General features: G+C 42.6%; 1 protein-coding gene across 1 annotated transcript in view; it reads left to right on the forward strand.

The window, feature by feature from the left end:
* The window catches only part of LOC111970761 (E3 ubiquitin-protein ligase rnf213-alpha), a 60,514-nt gene extending 45,997 nt beyond the window's left edge, over nucleotides 1–14,517 (forward strand). The window contains exons 43-67 of the mRNA XM_070445785.1: nucleotides 217–396; nucleotides 482–648; nucleotides 3,121–3,223; nucleotides 3,355–3,469; nucleotides 3,585–3,771; nucleotides 4,120–4,316; nucleotides 5,164–5,286; nucleotides 5,597–5,707; nucleotides 5,989–6,231; nucleotides 6,484–6,577; nucleotides 7,349–7,383; nucleotides 7,474–7,577; nucleotides 7,685–7,841; nucleotides 8,175–8,349; nucleotides 8,752–8,852; nucleotides 9,028–9,276; nucleotides 9,425–9,554; nucleotides 9,693–9,773; nucleotides 9,964–10,144; nucleotides 10,377–10,578; nucleotides 10,772–10,849; nucleotides 10,960–11,157; nucleotides 12,484–12,576; nucleotides 12,850–13,028; nucleotides 13,591–14,517. Coding sequence (XP_070301886.1) covers nucleotides 217–396; nucleotides 482–648; nucleotides 3,121–3,223; nucleotides 3,355–3,469; nucleotides 3,585–3,771; nucleotides 4,120–4,316; nucleotides 5,164–5,286; nucleotides 5,597–5,707; nucleotides 5,989–6,231; nucleotides 6,484–6,577; nucleotides 7,349–7,383; nucleotides 7,474–7,577; nucleotides 7,685–7,841; nucleotides 8,175–8,349; nucleotides 8,752–8,852; nucleotides 9,028–9,276; nucleotides 9,425–9,554; nucleotides 9,693–9,773; nucleotides 9,964–10,144; nucleotides 10,377–10,578; nucleotides 10,772–10,849; nucleotides 10,960–11,157; nucleotides 12,484–12,576; nucleotides 12,850–13,028; nucleotides 13,591–13,741 — 3,634 coding nt within the window. The 3' untranslated portion in view covers nucleotides 13,742–14,517. The remainder of the gene's footprint in view (nucleotides 1–216; nucleotides 397–481; nucleotides 649–3,120; nucleotides 3,224–3,354; nucleotides 3,470–3,584; nucleotides 3,772–4,119; nucleotides 4,317–5,163; nucleotides 5,287–5,596; nucleotides 5,708–5,988; nucleotides 6,232–6,483; nucleotides 6,578–7,348; nucleotides 7,384–7,473; nucleotides 7,578–7,684; nucleotides 7,842–8,174; nucleotides 8,350–8,751; nucleotides 8,853–9,027; nucleotides 9,277–9,424; nucleotides 9,555–9,692; nucleotides 9,774–9,963; nucleotides 10,145–10,376; nucleotides 10,579–10,771; nucleotides 10,850–10,959; nucleotides 11,158–12,483; nucleotides 12,577–12,849; nucleotides 13,029–13,590) is intronic.
* Nucleotides 14,518–19,038: the final 4,521 nt, after the last annotated feature.

Below are 19,038 nucleotides of genomic sequence, written 5' to 3' on the forward strand. Positions count from 1 at the left end.
CATTTTGTTCTAAAGGGTGTTCATATAATTTGTCTATGTTATTTGCTGTCGCTAATAAGCTGTCCCTTACGGAAAGAACACATGAATTTTACTTGTGAACACATTTATAGTGTTCCAAAAACATTTGAAATTAGATTTTCCACATGAGAAATCATGTGGTTTTTCTGTAAGGGATATACAGAATTTTATGTTATTACCATATGTTGTTTCACTTAGGTTTGGTCTCCAGTGCCCTATGTGTATGGGGGAACCAGAGGACCCCGTGGACCTGCCCTGTCACCATATTTTCTGTCTGACCTGTGTCAGAGGATGTGTCAACGTGGGCCAGATGTACTGCCCCATGTGCAAACAGGAAATCCCAGATGACTTTGAGGTGAAAGTGTCTGAAGACGTACGGTGGGTGTGTTTTACAGTTTAGACTATGGATACCGGGACAGTACTTTCTCAGTGAGTGTCTAATCTGTCTCCTATGGTTTTGCAGAGCTTCCATCACCCTAAATGGCCAGTTCAGACGGAGTTGCAGTGCGTTTTTCATAAACCTCGTCACTACTGTGTGCTTCAAGGACAACATCCCCCCATCAAAGGGTGTCATCCTGCAGCTGTTGTCCTTCCTCATGGTCGAGACAGACCCGATTCCACTTATCAGAGGTACCCCCCCCCCACACACACACACACACACGTATATACAGTACCAAATCAAATCGTATTGGTCACATACACATGGTTAGCAGATGTTAATGCGAAGTGTAGCGAAATGCTTGTGCTTCTAGTCCGACAGTGCAGTAATAACCAACAAGTAATCCTAAACAAATCCACAACGACTACATGAGTAATGTAGGATATGTAAACATTATTAAGGTTGCATTATTTAAAGTGACTAGTGATTTGAGTCTGCATGTTGGCAGCAGCCACTCTATGTTAATGATGGCAGTCTAACAGTCTAATGGCCTTGAGATAGAAGCTGTTTTTCAGTCTCTCGGTCCCAGTTTTGATGCACTGACCTCACCTTCTGGATGATAGCGGGGTGAACAGGCAGTGGCTCAGTTGGTTGTTGTCCTTGATGATCTTTATGGCCTTCCTGTGACATCGGGTGGTGTAGGTGTCCTGGAGGGCAGGTAGTTTTCCCACAGTGATGCGTTGTGCAGACCTCACTACCCTCTGGAGAGCCTTACGGTTGTGGGCGGAGCAGTTGCCGTACCAGGCGGTGATACAGCCCGGCAGGATGCTCTCGATTGTGCATCTGTAGAAGTTTGTGAGGGTTTTAGGTGACAAGCCAAATTTCTTCAGCCTCCCGAGGTTGAAGAGGCACTGTTGTGCCTTCTTCACCACGCTGTCTATGTGGGTGGACCATTTCAGTTTGTCTGTGATGTGCACGCCGAGGAACTTAAAACTTCCACTTTCTCCACTACTGTCCCGTTGATGTGGATAGGGGGGGTGCTCCCTCTGCTGTTTCCTGAAGTCCACGATCATCTCCTTTGTTTTGTTGACGTTGAGTGAGAGGTTATTTTCCTGACACCACACTCCGAGTGCCCTCACCTCCTCCCTGTAGGCTGTCTCCTCGTTGTTGTTAATCAAAAAAAGTTTGGACACACCTACGCATTCCATTTATTTGTACTATTTTGGAATGTTATATTTTTCATACTTTTAAAATTCTTAACAAAAAAAAATGCTGGAAATCCGGTGTTCATAGGAAACAAATAATACTTATGGAATCATGTAGTAACCCGGAAAAGTGGTAAACAAATCAAAATATATTTTATATTTGAGATTCTTCAAAGTAGCCACCCTTTGCCTTGATGACATCTTTGCATACACTTGTCATTATCTCAACCAGCTTCATAAAGTAGTCACCTGGAATGCATTATAATTAACAGGTGTGCCTTGTTAAAGGTTAATTTGTTGAATTTCTTTCCTTCTTGCGTTTGAGCCAATCAGTTGTGTTGTGAGAAGGTAGGGGTGGTATACAGAATATAGCCCTATTTGGTAAAAGACCAAGTCCATATTATGGCAAGAACAGCTCAAATAAGCAAAGAGAAACGACAGTCCATCATTACTTTAAGACATGAAGGTCAGTCAATCCGGAACATTTTAAGAACTTTGAAAGTTTCTTCAAGTGCAGTCGCAAAAACCATAGAACCGTAGAGCGCAAAACACCAGTCTCAACGTCAACAGTGAAGAGGCGACTCCGGGATGCTGGCCTTCTAGGCAGAGTTGCAAAGAAAAAGCCATGTCTCAGACTGGCCAATAAAAATAACATATTAAGATGGGCAAAATAACACAGACACTGGACAGAGGAACTCTGCCTAGAAGGCCAGCATCCCGGAGTCGCCTCTTCACTGTTGACGTTGAGACTGGTGTTTTGCGGGTACTATTTGAGGACTTGTGAGGCGTCTGACACTCTAATGTACTTGTCCTCTTGCTCAGTTGTGCACCGGGGCCTCTCACTCCCCTTTCTATTCTGGTTAGAGCCAATTCTCGCTGTTCTGTGAAGGGAGTAGTACACAACGTTGTACGAGATCTTCAGTTTCTTGGCAATTTCTCGCATGGAATAGCCTTCATTTCTCAGAACAAGAATAGACTGACGAGTTTCAGAAGAAAGTTATTTGTTTCTGACCATTTTGAGAATGTAATCGAACCCACAAATGCTGAAGCTCCAGATTCTCAACTAGTCTGAAGAAGGCCAGTTTTATTGCTTCTTTAAGCAGCACAACAGTTTTCAGCTGTGCTAACATAATTGCAAAAGGGTTTTCTAATGATCAATTAGCCTTTTAAAATTATAAACTTGGATTAGCTAACACAATGTGCCATTGGAACACAGAAGTGATGGTTGCTGATAATGGGCCTCTGTACGCCTATATAGATATTCCATATAAAATCTGCCATTTTCAGCTACAATAGTCATTTACAACATTAACAATGTCTACACTGCATTTCTGATCAATTTCATGTTCTTTTAATGGACAAAAAATGTGCTTTTCTTTAAAAAACAAGGACATTTCTAAGTGACCCCATACTTTTGAACAGTATACACACACACACACACACACACAATTGACACGATTGGATTACGACTCAATAAGTGTTTGTAGCTGGCCTCTAATATTATTGTCTTTGTACCAGCACAAAGTCAGATACACACCAAAGATTTCTCACCATTCGATGATTCTCTGGACAAAAATCCTGTGGTGAGATCAGTGATACTCAAGCTCCTGCTCAAGTACAGGTGAGTGAACCAGAAAAGCTGCTTATGTCATTGTAATGTTGTTGTAACCAGTAACGCAATTCAAGGTTTCAGAATAGATATGGTGTCAACACATTTTCCTGAATTTAACTCATTTGTGTTTTGTTTTTTAGCTTTGATGAAGTCAAGGAATATCTGCAGCAGCATTTGACATCGATAGAAGAGAGCAACATTGTTGATGCAGAAGATAAAAATGAACTGTATGCGTTGTACATTAACTGCCTTGAGGTATGATCTGATTGGGTGTCCATGCAGGCAGTCAAGACTGTTGCCCAATCAGAATAACAACATAGACCACAACTGCAGTATGATTATATGACTATTATACAACTTTCTGTCGCAGGACTCATTGTTGGAAAGAATGCCACAAGAATGCACCTGCCTTCAGGAAGAGACTGAGTTCTTGCATCACTTCCTGGACTCTGTCACTGACTCGGCTGAGACGGTCACAATAGAGTACCTGCAGMAGATCGCTAGGGTCCGCCTGTGCCTGGGAATGGCTGCACACCTTCTCCATAGCATGCTGTCTGGTGAGAAAATGTATTAAAAAGTTCTGCTCCATGTTGGTTAAAAATTGGGCTTGTTGGAATAAATTCATTTAAATAGTGTTTTTTTTTTTAGAATATAAAGATTATTGAAACCACTGGGCTCGGAACTATTGCGATTACCAAAATTAAAAATCAGATTTATTTTTCACACACAGGTCCACACACAAAAAATGTACTTTAAAATGATTTTTAAATATAGGGAATTTAGAGGCAACAAGAGCAACAACAAACATTGTGGCTGTTAGGCCGTCACAAGTGGGAATGTAGAAAAGACTTGAGTTTGACTGACTGATCCAAGACATGTCCTGAAAGAAGTGTCTGGTCTTTCAGGGGCATGTGCAAGTCCTCAGGATGTGGTTGAGGAGTTTCTTCGTGCTGTTATGAACCTGTGTGAGAGGAGTGTGAACGACTGGTACCGGGTCTACCTGATCCGCAACATCAGCAGACAGCAGGGTGTAGAGTGTGTCCAGAGGATGCTGAAGGAAGCAAAGTACAGATGGCTTTTCCCTGAAGAGATACATCAACAGGTACATAGTAACATACGGCTTTCTTGAATGTTTGTTAAACCAAATTTTTAACTGTTGAAAAAGCCTGTATTTATTTTCCTTTCATTGAAGTACTTGTCAAGTACATATTAAAGTGGAATGGAAGACTACATATATATCATATGATCTCTCTGTAAATTAACCCTTGCAACGAAGAACCATATATGTGACTGGTTACAGGATCGGGAACGTTTGACGCTTGTTCGTACTTCACAGTAGGACCTCGCGTACAGCTGCGATAGTGGTGGAGTTGACCATGCTGATGGTTGGCCATACGTTTACATGTATTTCTTAAAGAGACGGATGGGGCTAAGGCTTAAGAGGGTGTGAAAAATGCTGAATGGGCGTAAACAAAGAAGAGCTCTCTAGCAAGTGTGAAAATTGCATCAACATTTTTCAAAGGGCATTTTCTCCTACTTGTGATAACACAAGTGATAACACAAGTGTTATCACACTCCTAAGTGTGATAACACGCAATAACACGCAATAATCAACTTTCAAAATAACTTTCCAATGTTTTCTCCAACTGCAGCTTATGATATACAATTTTGAAGCTCTACCATTTGAAATAAGCTCCCACAGAGAAATCTGGCCACATATATGTGCATTGTGAAAAATTCCGATGTTGTCAAATATTTTCAATTTTTTTATGTGTATACCACATTGTGTCATTATTCAAGTCATCACACTTCTATCTTTTAATTATACTTGCCTGTTTTTTGATTTCAGACTTATTTTCCATACTTTTTATAAGGATTCATGAAGTCGATATATATATATTTTCTAACACATACTGTATATGGTTGTTCATCTGCGGGATTATGTGCAGAATGAAGATGGTGGGCAGATGGACCAGTATCTGGTCTATGGAGAGCAATACCTGGCTGTACGGGAGGCTGTTGCCAAAGCAGTATTAGAGGGCCCTGTGGAGGACATAGAGAAGAAGTGTGAGGTATTAGTGCAATTCCACTCAGCTCTGTAACAGTGGCTCGTGCATTACTATTTTTAACCGGTTTGAAAGCATTTCTAATCATCTGAGGTAATGCATCATTGATAAGTGGATAATTTACATTTACATTTACATTTAAGTCATTTAGCAGACGCTCTTATCCAGAGCGACTTACAAATTGGAAAGTTCATACATATTCATCCTGGTCCCCCCGTGGGGAATGAACCCACAACCCTGGCGTTGCAAGCGCCATGCTCTACCAACTGAGCCACACGGGATAATCCTCCGCTCTGTGTCTTTGTCTTGTTTATAGAGATGTACTGCACCTCCAAAGAGGCGGACCTTGTATATCCTGCTGGCTCTTTTCAGAGAAGTCACCAGTCTGTACCGAGCAGCCAACACAGGCCTCCACCCCAGCCCTAGGGTAGGGCACACATTGGACTCTGTTGTTGATGATAGAAACGGGGCAAACTAGTGACATTTCAACGTTAGATTTTCATATCATGTTGCTAATTTAAGTTAAATGTGACCTTTTCGTAGATTCCTAAAAAGTCCCCCCAAATCTCAATCAACCCATCTTGATTGTCCCAGAAAATATGGTTGATTGTTCCAGAAAATGTTAGGMTGAAATATCTCATATGCCTAACTGATTCCTCAGTCCACACACAGAGGCTATATTTAACCATAATGGCTGTCCTCCCTCAGAAATGCCAAGAACTTGAGTACTTCATCCAGGGTTCAAGGTACCTAGATCCCAAGCCGGTGAGGGACTTTGCCATGGCATTGGTGCACAACAGGATGGGAGGACTGAGTGTCCATAATGGCCGTAGCGGTGCAGAGCATGTCCTTATAGAGCTGTCTGTCCACCTGGCCGCTGTGCTGCTCACTGGGGCAGACGGGGTGCTAACACCTCTTCAGCAGCTTGGCCTGACTCCTAACAACATGCTGGTATGATCCATCTCACCTCCATCTCATACTGCCTGCATCCCAATTGTCCACCCTTCTCCCGAAGTGTGCACCTGCACACTGTCTTGCATGGATTAAAAAATGGTGGAAACTCACTGTAGCCAATACGTACACCAATCCAATGCTTTTTCGGCAGAAGGGTGGAGAGTCGAAACACAGCCATTGTTCTCATAAACATTTTATTCCAAGTTGAATATGGGAGTTCTGTCTTTATCAGACTGTCTATTCCAACAGAGAGCCTTCATACCCACGATGCCTGAAGACATGCTGGCTATGGCCCAAAGGGTTTTAACACAGACTGGAGGCCTTGAAGCACTCACCTGGTATTGTAAGTACAGTGCCCACAGAAATGTTGGCGTGCCCTAACTATAAAATCTGCTTTCTCAATTCACCGGTGGCATTGATTTTGTTAACCTTTTACTGCAGTGGGCTAAATTAGTGTTTCTTGGTAGTCTTAAACAAATCTACTTTGAAACAAATGTATACACCTCACACTCATGGTTATGGGCTTAAAGAAAGTTCAAATGTATTCAATTTTGAGTTTGTATCCCAATATTACACTTTATATACATCACAGAAGACTGAAATATAACAAAACCGTTTGACATAGAAACACTAGATTTTCAGCAGTATTTTTTTGGTGTGTTTATTAATTATGAAATGATGAAACATATTCATAACATTCCACCCATGATGCCACTAGAGGTCGATTTAGTCATTTGACTGCAATATGCTACAATATGTAAAGCTTGCCTGAATAATGACAAATTACTTAGATTTACAAAACACTTTCTTAAGAGCTCACTTCATCCACGACCAAGAACATTCACCTCAGCTTTCAGGTTGCAGTAGTGTCCTAATGTAGAAGTATCTCATACTGATCCCTACTAAATAACAGCTATTGAAAAATTGCAGCATAGAACACATATTGTAAGCATTATAATAACACATTATAATGACTCATACATGACAAGTATAAAAAGCATTATACCTGTTGGTAAAGTGTTACCGAATAATTAAATGATGAGTTGTGATGTATACTGAGTAAAACATTACAAAACTAAACATTAACATTTTGATTGACCTTTGTTCTCTACAGCCTGTCCTGAAGGACACCCTTGTGCTGTTGGTGAGGTAAGCACAGTTCTTCATGTAAAATTCAATTGACAAACATTCACAATGTTAAAAAACTCCACAGCAGACTAATTCACCCCCTCTTTGCAGTGTGGTCGCCCCACCCAGCTGGCACACTGTCTAGAGTGTGGGGCAGTAGTTGGAGGGAAGAACCATGCTCCTGTCAGAGGTTTCAGTGCTATGGGACTGCAGCGGTAAATTTGTTCCCTGTGGTGCTTACAAAAAGGGCTTCCTGTTGATATTGTTGCTAAAGCATCAGATTGACAGATCCCATGTTGAATGACTGAACTTGTCCTCTTAGGGGAGATCTGACAAGGACTGGTCACATCCTAGGAGATCCTCAGAGGAGGGACAACCCAGACTCCCAGGACACCAAAAACATGTCCCTGGCCCCCTTCACCCTCGTCAGGCTGCTCACCCATCTAGCCATGCTGCTAGGGGCCTCAGAGCACCCACAAGTACGCCTGCTTGTCTGCCAATGGCAGCCCACTCTTTCTAGCATTGTGTACAGTGTACCAAACTACAATATCGTGGTTATAGAGTTATATAGAGTAATATGGAGTTGTTGTTTATCAGTCAAGTTCAAGTAGTTTATTTATCATTATCTACTCAATTAGTGTGTAAATAATTAAGTTTATCACCTAATTATACAGTTTTGATGGAAGTAAAATACAAAGGAGATGTAAAAAATGACATATAGAAGATGAAAATACTACAAGACAAAATATATAAAAGATGACAAATGCGGACTGCAGTATTTCACAATAATGAGATATCTCTCTCCTTTGTAGTCCATCCAGCAGATCATCCAGCCTCCAGCTGCTGACCCCTGTGGATTTCTGATTCTTCACCTGCTAAAGGATATGGATCATGTGACCAAAGCCCTGGGGAAGGGAACAGATGGCACGGTCACCACCATCCACCTGATAATCAGATCCATCCTGGAGTCACCACAGACCAGTCCATGTAAGGCCTTTCATTAATGCTCTCATACATCCTCTGACAGGTATACTTTATTATCTGATTTTAACTCAATCAAGTTTTTAAGCGTATACTCACAATCATATTTTAACACAATCAAGTTTTTAAGCGTATATTCACAATCATATTTTAACTTGAATATGCTAATAAAGTATCACATTTTTTACTGTGAGCGAGAGTTGCACCTTTTCCTTTCAAATACCAATGTGATTTTTTGGTTGCATCTCGTCTCACTTTGGTTGAGTGCCTCCCACTCCTCTCCAAACATTTTGAAACAATGAAAGTCAAAGCAAGTTAATTGTTTGAAATGAAACAAAATCTAAATCACATACCCGCGTACTTATAACACAGATACCAGTAGCTACCTCATGGACTCTTTGTTTCTAGGGATGGCTGTTTCTAGGGATGATTCCCAACTCTCAACTAAAGAGGCCAGAAATACCTGGGAGACAACCGTTGCTACTGACATCATCACTCCTCAGTTGAAGGTGAAACCTTTGGATAACATTTGAAGTTAGCTATAGTTTGATTAAAGATGTATTTGATTAAAAATATATTCCAGCTATATTCCAAGTCAAAGATAAGATTGCACCTTTGAAGTGACAAATAGTTTCACTTTGTGTGTGTCTGTGTGTACATACCTGTGTCTGTTTGACATCACAGCATCTTGACCAGCGGCTGAGAGAGGTGAATGCCACAATCAGAAATGACTCGCGTGTCTCCTCTAACTTCATCATGAGGGTGACATTTGGGGATGAGTGTCCGTTGTCCTCACTACCTCGGCGCTCCCAAGTCCACTGTTCAGGAGTGTGGAGCTGCAGAGAGAGGGTGTCCCTACTCAGCCTCGCCCACATCGTAGAGCAGAACGACGGAAAGGACAAGCTCCCTCTACTATGGAGGTTCCTACAGAAGGTAATCCGTCACGGAACCTGTGTTCTTTCTTCCTATTGTAAATAGATTTTCTAAATCTTGCATCTTTGAATAGTTTCTGAGTGAGTCTGTGACGTTTAACTCACATGATCTCCTGCATTTTCCATACATTTTTTKGGCGTTTTCGCAGGAGGCAGAGTTCCGGCTGGTAAGGTTTCTTCCAGATATCCTGGCCCTGCAGAAGAGTCTGGTGAAAATGTTCCAGAAGTCATCAGACTTGATGAATGACTCCATTAGAGAGTTCATCCAGAAACAGTCAGGTAACGTCAACTGTCCATCAGAATGATCCATCCTTCGCACTATGCAGCATAGTTATCATCATATTATTGCCAATTTGAGACTAACTTATGAAAAGCAGAATTGAGTGATATAATTTATGGGGTTTTGTCTTCTAACAGCACCGATGAGAGTGTGCTATGAGAAACGAATCCAGATCTTCCTGAATACATGGAACTTGCTCAGATTGTCAGTAGCCACCAGTGAGTTACCCTTCTTTGACTACCGTCCTCTGTAAAGCAGGACAAAGTTGTCCGTACAACTGGAACATTGTCTGTGCCCAAAATGGCACCATATTCTCTACATAGGGCCCCGGTTGGAAGTAGTGCACTATGTAGGCAATAGGGAACAATTTTGGACATAATCATTTTCTTTGTGTGTCTGGATGTGCAGGTGAAATAAAGATCCCAGAAGAGTTCTGGAAGGAGGATTTGGACCAGGACAGTGACCTCCAATACCTCCTGCCACGGCGCCAGGGTCCAGGCCTGTGTTCCACCGCTCTGCTCAGTCACCTGGTGGCCCTGCACAATGAGCTGCTTCACGCTGTGGACCGCCACACTGGGGAAGACACCAGGTACAGCACTGCCAAGGAACCAATCACCCCTCCCATGCCACACACCCCCATCCCAAACAAACCCCACCCACCCCCAACCTTGGTTCTAAACACAATAATGAAAATATTTTTTTTTACGGTAGAATGGAAATGAAAGATATTTGGAACTAACACTGGATTTGTTTACTGCACAGCCATCAGCCAGTTTATCCAGGGATATAAAAAGGTCTCAAAGTACTTTCTGCTCCAACAGCTACAAGGTGAGTCTGTCAGAGCTGACAGATCTGCATGTGATCCGCTATGAAGTGGAGAAGGACCTGCTGCCCCTGGTGCTGTCTAACTGCCAGTACAGCCTGGAGCGTGGCAAGGAGACCCTGTCTGAGTACGACCTGCCCAAGATCCAGCAGCAGGTCCTAACCCGCTTCCTGCAGGGCAAACCCCTCATCACACTAACTGTGAGTCCTGGCTTCTAATTAAGGCCCCAGACCCTTTCTTCTTGTCCCCAGACCCTTTCTTCTTGTCCCCAGACCCTTTCTTCTTGTCCCCAGACCCTTTCTTCTTRTTTACCCTCTGGTGCTTACAGATCTGAAGCGAATGGATAGACGAAAGCAATGCTTCACTTACTGAATCCAATGTGTTGACTTTCAGGGAATCCCGACTCTGGTCACCAGACACGAAAGAGATTACGAAAGCATTTTGAAAACAGTGAAAGGAAAAGTGTCTCAGGCAAGTTTTACAGTAGTATTAATATTACTTGTGTTTGTTGACACACCATTGTGACGTCATGTGAATACATATCACATTTCAGCGGTACAATGTCATTATTGTTTTCCCAGGAGCGTCTGCCGTCCCTGACCCTCACAGCCCTGTCCAGGGATCTGGGGTCGTACAGCGAGGTGTGTGATGCCCTGAAGGCTGTGGAGCTGGCTCTGGGCTTCCTGTCCATGACTGGGGGAGATGCCGACATGCCCTTGGTGCGTTACCTGGAGGACACGCTCAGGATGAGCGAGCAGACCGAACCACACTTCTTAAAGGTGACCATGTTTATTTGATATTGTGTGTCAGATTGATCAGCTAGAAAGAAATACAGTACAACCTCTAAGATACAAACCTAAGAGTTAGACTGCCTGGTCAACTGAACAGACAAACCTAAGAGTTAGACTGCCTGGTCAACTGAACAGGCAAAGTTAAGAGTTAGACTGCCTGGTCAACTGAACAGACAAACCTAAGAGTTAGACTGCCCTGGTCAACTGAACAGACAAACCTAAGAGTTAGACTGCCTGGTCAACTGAACAGACAAACTAAGAGTTAGACTGCCTGGTCAACTGAACAGCAAACTTAAGATGTAGACTGCCTGGTCAACTGAACAGACAAACCTAAAGATTAGACTGCCTGGTCACCGAACAGGCAAACCTAAGAGTTAGACTGCCTGGTCAACTGAACAGGCAAACCTAAGAGTTAGACTGCCTGGTCAACTGAACAGGCAAACCTAAGAGTTAGACTGCCTGGTCAACTGAACAGGCAAACCTAAGAGTTAGACTGCCTGGTCAACTGAACAGGCAAACCTAAGAGTTAGACTGCCTGGTCAACTGAACAGGCAAACCTGAGTTAGACTGCCTGGTCAACTGAACAGACAAACCTAAGAGTTAGACTGCCTGGTCAACTGAACAGGCAAACCTAAAGTTAGACTGCCTGGTCAACTGAACAGACAAACCTAAGAGATTAGACTGCCTGTCAACTGAACAGGTAAACCTAAGAGTTAGACTGCCTGGTCAACTGAACAGGCAAACTTAAGGTTAGACTGCCTGGGTCCAACTGAACAGACAACCTAAGAGTTAGACTGCTGCCGTAAGAGTTAGACTGCCTGGTCAATGAACAGGCAAACCTAAGAGTTAGACTGCCTGGTCAACTGAACAGACAAACCTAAGAGTTAGACTGCCTGACAACTGAACAGACAAACCTAAGAGTTTAGACTGCCTGGTCAACTGAACAGGCAAACCTAAGAGTTAGACTGCCTGGTCAACTGAACAGACAAAACCTAAGAGTTAGACTGCCTGATTCAACTGAAAGGGCCAAAACCTAAGAGTTAGACTGCCTGGTTAAGAGTTAGACTGCCTGGTCAACTGAACAGACAAACCTAAGAGTTAGACTGCCTGGTCAACTGAACAGGCAAAGTTAAGAAATAAGAACGTTCAGGTGTTCCCGAACAACCTCCCTTCTAATGTGTTCTTATCTCTAAGGTCCTACTGTACTGAGATTCAAAAGATCTGCGTTGTATCCGGTGTACCAGTCATTGTTGCCAGTATTCAGTACATAGTAGTAGTCTAACGTGTGTGCTCTGTGCTGCCCCATTTCTTTAGGCTCTGGGCAGATGCAGTCTGAAGCACTGTGTGGCTCTGTGGCAGCTCCTCTCTTCCCTCAAATCAGAGAACATGCTGAAGAGTCTGAAGAGGGTAACCAACAGCTTATCACACATACTGTAGTAATACGTGACACAATCATCCTAAAAAGAACTCGCCGGCTCCATCATTGCAATCATTGCTGAGAGATGTTTCAGTGTTTTTCAACCCTAACATATTACTTTGGTCAATTTTAAGTAACGATTTGCACAGATGAGGAAGGGTGAATCCATAGCCATCGTTGGAGTTGATTCCCAGTAATGCTGTGTGATACCACTGTTGGTCTGGATAGCTCTGACTTTCCTTCCTCTATCTTCCCTCCTGAAGGACCCATTCTCTGGGGTCTCGGCTGAGTACCAGAAGCACCTGAAGGAGGAGCAGAAGAAGTTGCTCCAAGGTTTCATCACCGTGGGGAACATCAACACCTGGCTGCTGGAGATGCACGAGTTCCTCCTGCTGAACCTGGGGAGCCCTCGTGCCTCGGATACCTATGGACCACACTGGAGGTGAGGACAGACAGCAGGTGTGGGCGGGAACAGGGGCTACTTCCAAGGTCTTCCAATTCCAAACCATCATTGTAACTCATTTTTCATGAATGGGGACATTTGCATTTTAAGTGCATGTGACATGTAGCTGCCAAACACATACATTAGCCTTGGATGTGAAGCCACATTCACAATGTAAGGGCTAAAGTTGCAGATCTAATGTCGAAGAAAGGCAGATGTGACTTCACATATTTTGCTGGTATTTGCTCCCCTTGACTGAACAACATTGTCACGTCTGCTCCCGCTCGCCCTCTATGGCGCTCAACGTTGCCGGTCTACTCACCACCGGTCCTGGGAACACTCATTCGGCACACCTGGACTCCATCACTACCCCCTTTATCTAGCACTCCCTAGCATCACTCTTCAGGCAGTATTGGTTCAGACGCTGCACTTGTTTTTGTAACGCTCCATGTTCGGTGTTATTAAAATCACCATCTGCACCTGCTTCCTGACTCCCTGCGTTACAAACACAGTTCCGAGGTCTGAAATCACAACCTGTTTTGTCTACTTTCTCTCATTCTAGTGTCAAAGAGACATTGGCTGCATACATGGACCGCAAAGAACTACAAGTCCCGCCTGACGTGGAGGCTTCCTTCCCTGATGAGATACTCCTCTCACAGATTGTGGAGACCTGGAAATTTACTGTGACTTACAAACAGGAATGGATGATGTGATCGATTCCACCTGACCGTGATTTGTAAAGGACGACACTAGATCACCGGGGAAATGGTAGAATAGAACACAAGTGCTTCTGATTGTATGCTGTATAGATGTGCTTTCTCCAGTGATAGCACAGTATGTGCCACACTGTCACACCATACTTAGATACTAAGAGGATTTATAACTGGTATGTGGAGAATCTTGCCTTTCTCCTTACAAAAACTGCCTTGAATGCAACGTTTTCATATAAAAAAAAATATTTTTGGGKTCAGACTATGGGCTTGGTTCAATCCGTATCGCTGAAGTTCAGGGCAATAGTGCGATTGAATATTAAAGGCATTGTTACTGCATTCGCATGAGACTGCATTCACGGTAAACGCTGCATATGTCGGCTCAATTGGAAATTACCTTTACACTTTAACCGCGCTATAGTGGTGGACTTCGGGTATATGGATTGAATCAAGCCTTATATTAACCAAACTGTGTTTACAGAATGTTTTTTGCAATCATTTTTGTTATTGGTGGTTGGTGTTATTTTAAAGTTAATATTTCCAAACATTGAGTTCAGATCAGTGCAGTAAGCATCCACTTGAGGGGGCTATTGGCCCACATTTTGTAATTTACAGTCCTGAAGATCTAAAATCAAGTTAGTTAAATATATGACCTAATCATTTTATCTGCTTGGTTTTAATATATTCTGGTTGAATATGACTACGTTATCTTCTTCCATTTGTTTTAAAAAATGTGTCCAAATCATGGCATCTTGAAATAAAAGGGCTGGTGCTGTCAAGAGTGATGTTTGTCACGCCTTTGCTGGTCATGTACTCTTAATTTACAGGCCTAGATAATACCCTCATTTCACTAACTTGCCATTGCCAATGGGTCATATTTAATTTATTTGAAGGTTTGCTTAGATGGCTTATAACCTATTTAAGCAGACCTTCAAATTGTTGCGTAAGATTTTAATTTTATAAACTTAAAATATGATTACATGTAATTGGTTCATGTATTCATTTAGCATTAGTAAATGTTTATATGTATAAACCATATTAGAAATAAGTGTTATATGTAAATCATTAATAACAGGCCTTGTATTAAATATTGTATAATTATTCCTCATTTAATGGTTAACAAACTATCTAAGGGGAGCGATCAGAGAGTTCATGCTATCTGCCTTGAGACTTCCTCTAGAGACTGTAAACAAGGTGGCTTTCCACCGAGTGCACAGACGTGGAGCTCGGAGCGACAAGACCAAGGGTCCCCGACCGATCAACGCAAAAATTAAACACTACTAACAAAAGGAGCTGATCAAAAGCAGAGGAAGGGAGCTTAAAGGGATCAAACTCGGTCTGAATGACCAATTTCTCCGGGAGATAAACGAACGTCGCAAGAGGCTGTATCCTGTCCAGAGGCAACAGAGGGAAAGGGTTTAAGCGTGCCTTTCTCATTGTAGACAAACTCTTCATAGACAGACAGCTCTTCAGAGACAGCTCTATAACACCACCGTGGTACTAAATGCTATGGGGATGTCAGGTTACGGGAAAAATTATGGGGACTAAAAATATCTGAACACTACAAAGTTGATATGTGCACAAACACACTACACGCTGGTTTACACATATGGACGCATTCACACACACCCACACTTGATCTCTCCTCTCACTCTCGTTCTCCTCTATTGTCTAGAGCTTTTCTATAATTTAATGGTTTTTGTTTGTCTATCTTTTGTATGTCTTTGTCTACATGTTTTTCTAAGTTTACAACAAGCAATGGGAAGATATCAGAACAGGGACGTTGTGGAATAACAACATATTTTATGGGATACATTTGTACTGTAGTGAACCCGTTTCTATAATAATGCAAGTTCTCTTTCATAATCATGTGAAAAGTCAATTGCTATGAAAATACTGGGATGTGTTTTTCAATGAAAATTATGTTAAGTTTAATTATGATGCAAGTATGATGGCTGTACCACAACCTGCCGTGATTGGGAGTCCCAGCGTCATCCGGGTTTGGCCAGTGTAGGCGTCATTGTAAATAAGAATTGTTCTTAACTGACTTGCCTAGTTAAATAAAGGTTATATATATATATATATATATATATATATATATATATATATATATATTCATGATGGTGATACAGTATAGATTACAATTATCATCCTGAATATTATAGCTATACTCATTTCATGTTACACACATAGACACTCAACCATGCAAATTAGCTGGGTTAATATTTATTTAGACATCTCACATTATAGACTTACTCTTATCCAGACATCGTACACACTCACTAAATCACATCCAATATCATACACATCAACCTACTCAGATTTACTACACACACATAATATCTTGACTAAGTTTTCTAACATCTGTGGCATTGGCTCACAGGCAAACAGGCAAGGGAATAAAAATATTGCTAGAACCTGTTTATTGAATTATAAACATCAGACATTTGAAATCTCAAATTTTGACCGTACGTACATACCCCAACCAGAAGCAATGGACTACAGGCAACATCTGCACTGAGCTAAAGGGTAGAGCTGCCGCTTTCAAGGAGCAGGACTCTAACCCGGAAGCTTATAAGACATCCCACTATGCCCTCCGACGAACCATCAAACAGCAAAGAGTCAATACAGGACTAAGATCGAATCGTACAACACTGGCTCCGACGCTCGTCGGATGTGGCAGGGCTTGCAAACTATTACAGACTACAAAGGGAAGCACAACCGAGAGCTGCCCAGTGACACAAGCCTACCAGACGAGCTAAATAACTTCTATGCTCGCTTCGAGGCAAGTAACACTGAAACAGGCATGAGAGCATCAACTGTTCCGGATGACTGCGTGATCACGCTCTCCGCAGCCGATGTGAGTAAGACCTTTAAACAGGTCAACATTCACAAGGCTGTGGGGCCAGATGGATTACCAGGACGTGTACTCCGAGCATGCGCTGACCAACTGGCAAGTGTCTTCATTGACATTTTCAACCTCTCCCTGTCTGAGTCTGTAATACCAACATGTTTCAAGCAGACCACCATAGTCCCTGTGCCCAAGAACATTAAGGTAACCTGCCTAAATGACTATGGACCCGTAGCATTAACGTCTGTAGCCATTTAATACTTTGAAAGGCTGGTCATGGCTCACATCAACACCATTGAGAGCTTCAAGTTCCTTGGCGTCCACATCCCCAACAAACTATTATGGTCCAACACACCAAGACAGTCGTGAAGAGGGCACGACAAAACATATTCTCCCTCAGGAGACTGAAAAGATTTGGCATGGGTCCTCAGATCCTCAAAATCTTTACAGCTGCACCACCGAGAGCATCCTGACGGGTTGCATCACTGCCTGGTATTGCAACTACTCGGCCTCCGACCGCAAGGCACTACAGAGGGTGGTGCGTACGGCCCAGGACATCACCGGGGCTAAGCTTCCTGCCATCCAGGACCTCTATACCAGGCGGTGTCAGAGGAAGGCCGTAAAATTTGTTAAAGTCTCCAGCCACCCTAGTCATAGACTGTTCTCTCTGCTACCGCATGGCAAGCGGTACCGGAGCGCCAAGTCTAGGTCCAAGAGGCTTCTAAACAGCTTCTACCCCCAAGCCATAAGGCTCCTGAACAGCTAGTCAAATGGCTACCCAGACTATCTGCACCTCCCCCACCCCCCACGCTGCTACTACTCTCTGTTATTATCTATGCATAGCCACTTTAACAACCCTACCTACATGTACATAATTATCTCAAATTACCTCGACACCGGTGCCCCCGCACATTGACACATTAACTCTGAACCGGCACCCCCTGTATATCGCCCCGCTTTGTTATTTACTGCTGCTCCTTAATTATTTCTTTTTCTTATCTCTTCCTTTTTTTAAACTTTTTTTATTTAGGTATTTTCTTAAAACTGCATCATTGGGTAAGGGCTTGTAAGTAAGCATTTCACTGTAAAGTCTACACCTGTTTTATTTGGCGCATGTGACAAATACAATTTGATTTGATTTGATATGAGTTGATATATAAAAGGACACAAGATTCAAGACTTCGTGCTTTTCAGCTAAAATTATCATACAGAATTCCTTCCACCAAAACAATGTTGAATATTTGGGGCATACAATAAYCGCAGCTCTGCAGATTTTGTTGTGAGGATACAGATTCAATAGACCATTTGTTCTGGTATTACCCTCAGGCAGCCTGTTTCTGGTCTCAGGTTCAGGAATGGCTGAAAAACCATACAATTAATCTAAAATGGACCCTAGATATAGCATTGTTGGGAGATCTGAAGAGACCTGGTCAGTCAATTATTAATATACTAATACTCTTAGTAAAAGTATTTATCTTCAACTCACAATCTGTGGATTCTATTCAGCTAGATAGATTCAAACTGTATGTTAAACATCACAGCATAATTGAAAGATATATGGTGTGTATGAATCCAAAGAGAATGGCCAACAGAGATAGGTGGGATGGGCTGAGGTTTCGGATATGGAATTGGAGACAAGTCAACAGAGATAGGTGGGATGGGCTGAGGTTTCGGATATGGAATTGGAGACAAGTGAGAGTGGAGTTGCTGGGAGGCGGATAGAATGACGGTCAAAGATAAAAGTTTTAAAAAGTCAAAATAAAACAAAACAATACGTTTGAATGACACTGAGGGGCAGCGTTGGTACAGGTAATGCCTGTTTGCCTGAGGCTGATACCGCGCAGGTGTTTGTACACATGCATAGACACAAACTCTCATTCAAATGCACACACGTGCACATACACGGACACACACACACATGTAAATAGTGTCATACATGCACTCAAACATATTCAATTGGCCTTGCTGTTATGATTTTTGTTGTCCTTGATGTCTTTAGTTTTTAGCATTGTTGTTTTCTGTTTTCCTTTGTCTTTGTTGGTGAATTGGGGGGGGGGGGTCTAGGATGGTTGAGGGGCAGGTCACGGGGTACTGTGGGAAGAACTTGGAGGGCTGGTGGCCCGGCTGTTGGGAGCTTGGGCCGGTGGCTTATACTGTAGGTCACTGGTTCGAGTCCCCGTTTTTGACCTTGTGGGAGATCTGTCGACGTGCCCTTGAGCAGGGCCTTGACCCTGGATGCTTCCGTGGGTCACTCTGGATGGGAATCTGTTAGATGACTGAATGTAATGTCAATGTTGAGCGGCTTCACTGCAAAAATTACATATATATATATATAATAATGTTCATAAGTAGACCGTCCAAAGACCTATTACCTGAACATTCAGGAATACAGTTCGAATGTGTCATCAGTGAGCAATTCAATCTTAATTAAGATACACTTTTTTCAGAA

Source organism: Salvelinus sp. IW2-2015, linkage group LG11 (assembly GCF_002910315.2).
Source record: "Salvelinus sp. IW2-2015 linkage group LG11, ASM291031v2, whole genome shotgun sequence".
NCBI classification, from domain to species: Eukaryota; Metazoa; Chordata; class Actinopteri; order Salmoniformes; family Salmonidae; genus Salvelinus; species Salvelinus sp. IW2-2015.